At 50.1% G+C, this 7,271-nt stretch overlaps 1 protein-coding gene across 1 annotated transcript; it reads left to right on the top strand.

Moving 5' to 3' along the window:
- The first annotated feature begins 441 nt into the window (after positions 1 to 441).
- LOC102561268 (olfactory receptor 2D3) lies at positions 442 to 6,362 on the top strand. Its single transcript, XM_006274246.2, has 2 exons — positions 442 to 511; positions 4,901 to 6,362. Exon 2 carries the CDS (start codon positions 4,919 to 4,921, stop codon positions 5,861 to 5,863), a length of 945 nt encoding a protein of 314 aa, XP_006274308.1. The 5' UTR covers positions 442 to 511; positions 4,901 to 4,918; the 3' UTR covers positions 5,864 to 6,362.
- Positions 6,363 to 7,271: the final 909 nt, after the last annotated feature.

A 7,271-nucleotide genomic window follows, 5' to 3' on the forward strand; every position in this document is an offset into this window, starting at 1 on the left:
TCTATAAATAAACACTCCACAGTCAAAATGCGTGACTGATGGATTTTGTTGGTTTGGAGGTCAAACCAAAACGACAGGGAGAAAAATGGATTGGATCAAACAGAACAATGAAATATTTCTTGAACAAATTAAAAATGTTGTTGTGAATAAACCCCAGATGCTTCTTGCAAACCAGATTGGAGAGTTATATTTCATTTGTGGTTAGCAAGCTGTTTACCAAAGAAGTTTTTGTTGCAGAAGGTAATGCACCTTGGCCATGTGATAAATCAACATGCCACAAGAAAGGCCACTGTCTGCCTTGCAGATTGAGAGGAAGAGTCTTAATAATTATTTATGATAATTATTTTTCTTAAACGCACAGGGTTCAGGGTCCAGACCTACAAAGTGTTCACTCTAATGAAAAAGTTAATGATTGTGAGTAGTCTGATCAACGCAGAGACTGCAGGACAAGAATGAATCTTGTTGTCAGCAGTGAACCAGGAACTCTAATCTACTCCATAGCAGTACAGAGGTGATAGGTTTATTTTTTAATTCTTGGGATTTTTTCCCCTGTTGTTTATCCAGAAAGTGGAAGTACCAACTGGTAAGGTATCTCAATATAAAAGACATTTTATGCTTACTTTTAATTTAAACATAAAGTCAGTTTCTCTGTGTCGCAGAGCACTAAGGCTCCTGCTCCTTTAAGGGCAGAAACTACCTAAGGAGAGGGCCCTACCAGTCAGGCAGGAACCCCAGGGCTGCAGGTTACTGTGGCAGCAGGAATGAGGGAATTAGCCTGTACCTGCAGGTGGTCAGCTGACCAGAACAGGTAGGGCCTTGGGCACACAGAAATCCCAGGGCTGGGGCTAGAGGGTCAGTTCTCTGTCAGCAGCCAAAGGGGAAGGAGCTTTCTTAGAGGAAGATAAGTAGAGATGCTTGACTGCCTGTTCTACTTCTGGTAGGATTAAGAAGCTCCAGGAGCTCACCAGGAACCCTGGCCTGCAAGACATATAGTGCTAGGGAGGAGGTTTAATGCTTTTAAAGGGACAGAGCACAGATTGAACTGTTTGCATTATGTTATAGCCCAGGAGCTCATATTTTGATTTCTGTTTGTAAATGGTGGATCAGGTTGAAGCTATTGGGTAAGGAGGAGGCCTCATTGGGGGCCCACTACAGTGTGGGGACCCCAGCACCAGGATGGGGACCGTGATGGGGCAGGGGTGAGCAGACCCCAGTGCCAGTGTGGGCGCTGTGATGGTGGGGGGATGAGTGGACCCCAGAGCCAGAGAAGGCATAATTACTGAGGCTGGACTAAGTTGAGGCCTCAACACAAGGAGACAATGTTTACATAACATCTGTGAGGCATGGGGCGTGATAAAGGGATGGTTTTGGAGTCACGCATCTGGCCCATAAGGCTGGGGGGTATTGTAAGACCCCTCCTGAGTGTGGGGCCCAATAAAGTGGTCCAGCAACCGACAGGGTTTGGCGAATCTGTCAGGACTGTGACCAAGCAGCAACTCGAGGGCAGCCTCCCAATCCATCATTCATAACAACAAGATGTGGCAGGTGAGATTAGTAGGCCCCCATAGGGCGGAGCCAGCATGGTCATAGTGCCCTAGGGACATCACGGCCATCCCAGGGATGGCCATATCATGACACTCTGTCTCACCCATTTCCTCTTGTAAGGTGCCAGGATTAGCTTAGCTCTAACATACCTATTTTGGGCAGTTGGCAGGCAAGTGTTGAAAAACGGAGAAAAAATGAGGAGGGATGTGAAACTGCTTTCTGGTCTTAAGGAATTATCAGGATATTAAGTTAGAAATAGATCCCGGATTTTATTTTCTGGAAAGTGTTTACGTTTACACACACACACACACACACACACACACACACACACACACACACACACACACACACACACACACACACAGTGTTTATTTTTATATATATATGCAGCCTGCAGACCTTCCCTGCATATCTATCTATCACCAGGTTATTCATCATACCATAAGCCACAACAGAGGTAACATTAATAAGCTGTAGACTCTGCATCAGGGGCGGGCAATTATTTTGTCCAGAGGGCCTCTTACCGAGTTTTGGCAAGCCATCAAGGGCCACAAGGGTAGATCCTCCCCTTGACAGGTGCCCCACCCCCTGGTCACCATCTTGGGACCAGAAGTCGCACCCCTTACTCACCCCCCCCCCCGAAGTACACCTTTCAGCAAGGGTTTGCCATCTCAGAACCAGAAAAATACCAAATTATATTATAAAAATCAAACATTTACTACAACATTCATTATTTGATTTAAAAAAATATTTTTGTCCTGATTTACATGTGTTTGTGTAGTGTACACAGAGGTAATCACACAATAGCTTAAAATGCAGTCTTATTCCTGTATACAGGAGACCCTCACCATTCATGGGGGATATGTTCCAGAGATCCCCGTGAATACTGATGGGGCTCCCTGTCAGACTGACGGGGCTCCCCATCAGGCCCCACAGCCTCCCTTGCTTCCCCGCAGCACCTGGGGACCGACCCCTTTCCCCCCTGCCCCCTGAGCACTGCTGCGGCTGCTCCAAGTGCAGCTGTGGCTGCTTCTGGCAGCAATGGAGGAGAAGATGCTGCTGCTGCCTCCCTCCCCATCCCCGGGGCTCCCCCGCAGCACCTGGGGACTGACCCCTTGCCCCCGAGTGCCACTGTGGCTGCCTCTGGGGGACAAGATGCTGCTGCCACTGCCTCCCTCCATGTCCCTGGTGCTTGCTCTCCCCCCACCTCCTGGCTCTGCCCTCCCCCACGAATATTTGAATCTGCGAACCCTGAGTTTGTGAATAGCGAGGGTTTCCTGTATTGTAGGGGGTTGTGGGTATGAGGGAGAGTGTGGGTGTAGGTGTGTGTGTGTGTGGGGTGTGGCTGTGTGTGTATGTGAGGTGGGGGAGCATGTTTGTGTGTGTGTGGATATATGCTGTGGGTGGGTATGGGGTTTGCGGGGGGTTGTGAGTGTGTCAGGGGGGAAGGTGGCTGGGGTGGGTTGTGGCATATGTAGAGGGGAGGATTGGCCCAGAGCCCCTCTGCAGTGCTCCTCCAAGCTGGGGCTTTGTTCTCCTGCTGCTCCTGGCTCTGAGGCACCAGCATGGTCCCACACTTCCACTCAAAGCCACTTCCCACCCCCCCCCATCTGTCACCACTGCCCACCCCCTCCCAGCTCGCTGCTCTGGCACCATGTCTCAGCTGCATGGATGAGACTGCAGGATACAGCAGGAGCCAGAACAGCTCAGTTGGCACCACACAGGGCCAGCTGAGAATCACAAAGGTTGGGCCAGCTCCTGCTGCATCCTGCTGCCCAGCGCTGCAGTTGGGAATCACATGGTGCTGCAGTGACTGGCAGAGTGGTGGAGGGGAGTGGTGCCAGTGGTAAGCAAGTGGTGGTGGCAGGCAGAGGAAGTGGCAGTGAGTGGGTGTGTGGAGCTCAGTGACAGCTGGGTAGAAGCACGGGGCCCAGAGTGGGGTGCTTCAGAGCGGGAGCATAGGTTGTGGGCCGGCAGGGCTCTATGGAGCCAGGCTGGGCTGCACCAGCAGGGAGAGGGGGAGATGGCCTGGCTCCAGAGCCCTGCCAATCTGGCCCCATGCTCCTGCCATCCTGCACCAGTGTGGAACCCACACTCCTGTCCAGCTGTCGCTGAGCTTTGCGTGCCTGCTCACTGCCCCTCCCCCCTACCTGCTGCTACTTTCACAGCTTCCTTTCACAGGGGGGTGAGGGGGGGGTCTGGCCTGCCAGGCCTTGCTTCTGCAGTCGCTTGATCCTGCTGGTGACTTCCCCTGGGTCCTACTGCCCTTATCCCCTGTCATCTTTGACAGGCAGCCAGGGACAGATAAATATTATTTTTCTAAATTTTTAGGGGCCCCACAAGCCAGATAGAATGGCCTGGTAGGCTGCATCCAGCCTGTGCATCATATTTTGCCCATCCCTACTCTACTTTGATAGAATGAAATACTTTACTCATCTGCTACTCATCTTTATACACTGCAAAGAGCTGAAAACCCAGGAAGCTAGAGAAGTGTCTATTTTGAACTTTTTTGGTGGAAAAAACAGTTTTCAACTGTGCAGAATGTATGCGATGAAAACATTTTTCATTAGAACCCACACCCTCATCTGCAAATTGCCTGGACAAAGAGAATGATGTAGTTTTTAGCTACACATTTTTCTGTGTTTGTTGTTTTTTGTTGCCTTGAATTTCCCTTTAGTGACTTGCATTGAATTTTTTATTTTTTATTTTTTTTGGAGGAGAGGGGGGTTAATTTCCATTTGGATACTCTACTTACAGACACCTTTTTTATATTTGTGTTGGGAAACCATCCTGCTCTCCGGCCCCACATACAAGCCTGATCGCATGTCTGCTCTTGGACGCATGGCTGGTCAGAAGCAGGCTTAACTACTGGGTTTTCTGGGTGCCTTTTGGGGTGTTCAGTTTCTTAGGGCCTGTCGAGGAGACATCTTTCTTGTTTCCTTTCTTTCTGCAGGCATAACAGGCAAACCATGAATTAAGGCTGCTAGTTGCTCTCTGGTCACCTGTATGACTCCATGCTTAATAAGGCGCACACAGCACTGGTAGCTGGTGGCATCCACTCTACAGTGGTATGCTTCTGTGGCCATAGGAGCAGGATTGCACCCCCTTAGAATGATCCTTTCTTCAAATACCCATGTGAAGCTGCTTTGGGGGGTTTTAGAGGGAGGCAGCTGCATCCTGCATTGCAAGGAGGGCTCCTTGAGGGCCTAGCTGGTGTGGTAGAGCATCTTCCTCTGGGGAGAGGTCACTGGGATCCGACAACAGGGGGAATCTTAGTGTGATTGATTTGGCTGGAGCTGCTGACATGGCTCTGGATATCTTGGCTCTGAACTCCACCCTCTCTGCTTCTTTGCAGGTGGCAGTCAGCAGGCACATGGGAGTGGAAAACCGGAGCACCATGGTGGAGTTTGTGCTGCTGGGACTGGCTGAGAGCATGGTTCTACAGACACTGCTGTTTGTGCTCTTCTTGGCCATGTACCTGGTGACCCTGTCAGGGAATGCCGTGATGGTGCTGCTGATTGGGGTTGACCCACGCCTCCGCACCCCTATGTATTTTTTCCTGTTGCATCTTTCACTGTTGGACATGTGCTACTCCTCGGTCACAGTGCCCCAGATGCTAGTGCATCTGCTTTCAGTACACAAGGCTTTGCCCTTTGCTCGCTGTGCCCTGCAGATGTACATCTTTCTGGCCTTTGGGATGGCTGAGTGTGTGCTGCTTGCCATCATGGCCTATGACCGATATGTGGCCATCTGCTACCCCCTGCACTATGGCACCATCATGAGTCGGCACCTTTGCAGCAGGATGGCAGCTGCAGCCTGGGTCAGTGGCTTCCTCAACTCTCTGATTGTCAATGGCTTTGCATTGCATCTGCCCTACCGGGGCCCCAGTCGTATCAACCAGTTCTTCTGTGAAGTGCCAGCTGTCATTAAACTGGCATCAGCTGACATCACCACAGCAGAAGTGGTGGTGTTTGTTTTTGGGACCCTGCTACTGCTGGTGCCCTTCCTGCTCATTGCTGCCTCCTATGGCCGTATCCTTGCTGCCATACTGCTCATTCACTCAGTGGAAGGTCGCCGCCGGGCTGCTTCCACCTGTGCCTCCCACTTGCTGGTGGTGAGCCTCTTCTATGGCACAGCTGTCTTTGCCTACATGAGGCCCACCTCAGCAACCTCATCTACAGGCCAGGACAAGGCGGTCTCCATCTTCTACACGGTAGTTACTCCTATGCTGAATCCCCTGATCTACAGTCTGAGGAACAAGGAGGTGAAGGGTGCACTGGGGAGACTTGCCACCAGGAAAATCTTCACCAAGATGTGACTGTCAACTCCTGGGCTGCTGGCCTCCTGTGGCCAGGCCTTTTCCCTTCCTCACAGAGAAGACCCTGAGCAGATCCTGAATCTGGGAAGGCCCAGGTATGAATGGCTGTGCCACTTACCAGGAAGCCTCTGCTTTTGGCACATTTTCTGACCAAGCATAGTTTGGAATTTTCTTCTCTGGTCCACAAAAGACTTGGCAGACAGTAGCTGCAGGACATCACAGGATATGTAATCTGTGCTGTGCCTGTGCAGCCCTTTTGTCTTGGGCCAAGGGGACTTTTCACAAAATGAAATGCTGGCTCCATTGTCAGCTGACAGGGTCCCATTCCTCTGCATGAAAGTTTAGCGTTCCATTAACCCTGATAAAAAGAAGCTGTTTGTTTGTTTGTTTTTTTACACATCTCACCAAAGAGCCTCTCTGGATGGAAAACATCTCCTGCAGCAAGTGTGGCCTTATCTATGGTTATTGTAAAATTCAATAAAAGGTGAATTTACACTTATGCTTAGCTACTCTATGCTTGTTCTGAGCATGGAAATTTGTAGCATGCAGTAAGTGTGCAGTGGTTGCTTACTGCAAACTAGTGCCTAAATCCTATTTCACATTTACATGCCCAAGTGGCCCTTAACCATCTAGCTGCAACACAGGGTATTCACACAGTTTAGCTTCTTTCTGCATCTGTGCCATGGTAGGACTGTTCAGATGCATGTAGACCTGCCAGAAGTAAAATGGAAAAGAACCCTTATCTGGGGTTCTGGCCCCTGCTGCACTTTATATTCAAAGTGAATCAAATAAAAAGTACTGAGGCAGTTTTTGCCTCATTTCAGGGACAGGGCCTCCTCTTTCTCTGAGTGGGTCCCCTTTCACTTCAGATGGCTTCTGCTCTACCTCCTCATTTCACAAATCCCCCCCCCCCCCCCCCCCAGCTGTTCAGATGTTCTGCTTCAAGCTCTTTGGGCAACGCCTAGCCCATTGCCAGCTATACAGCACACTTAGCTGGGAATTTGTCAGGGACAAGTTCAGATCTCCTCTTGGTGAACAGGAGGGTATCCCACACACTGGTCATGTTCTTTAATCATTATACGATTGGGCTAAAAGATATGAGTGCTGTTCCGTGCCCCCTCCTCCAGCATCAAGTACTGGCTAGTTATGTTTTTCTGCAACAAGGGTTTGGGGCCTTACTCCATGGAACAGGCATGACCAAATCATTCATTTGTACCCTGGAGCCTAGGCAGCCAGAGTACAGCCTCCTGAGCATGCATAGCTACTCCAGTGTAGATAGAATTCAAACTGGGCATGTCAAACATTGTGGTTATGCAGATAAGTGTCACCTAGGTGGATAAGGATGAGTGAAGAGTAACCCCGATACCAGAGGTGGAACAGCACTTCTCTGTGTTCTGGGCGGCAGCAT

This window comes from Alligator mississippiensis, chromosome 8 (assembly GCF_030867095.1).
Source record: "Alligator mississippiensis isolate rAllMis1 chromosome 8, rAllMis1, whole genome shotgun sequence".
Classification (NCBI taxonomy): domain Eukaryota; kingdom Metazoa; phylum Chordata; order Crocodylia; family Alligatoridae; genus Alligator; species Alligator mississippiensis.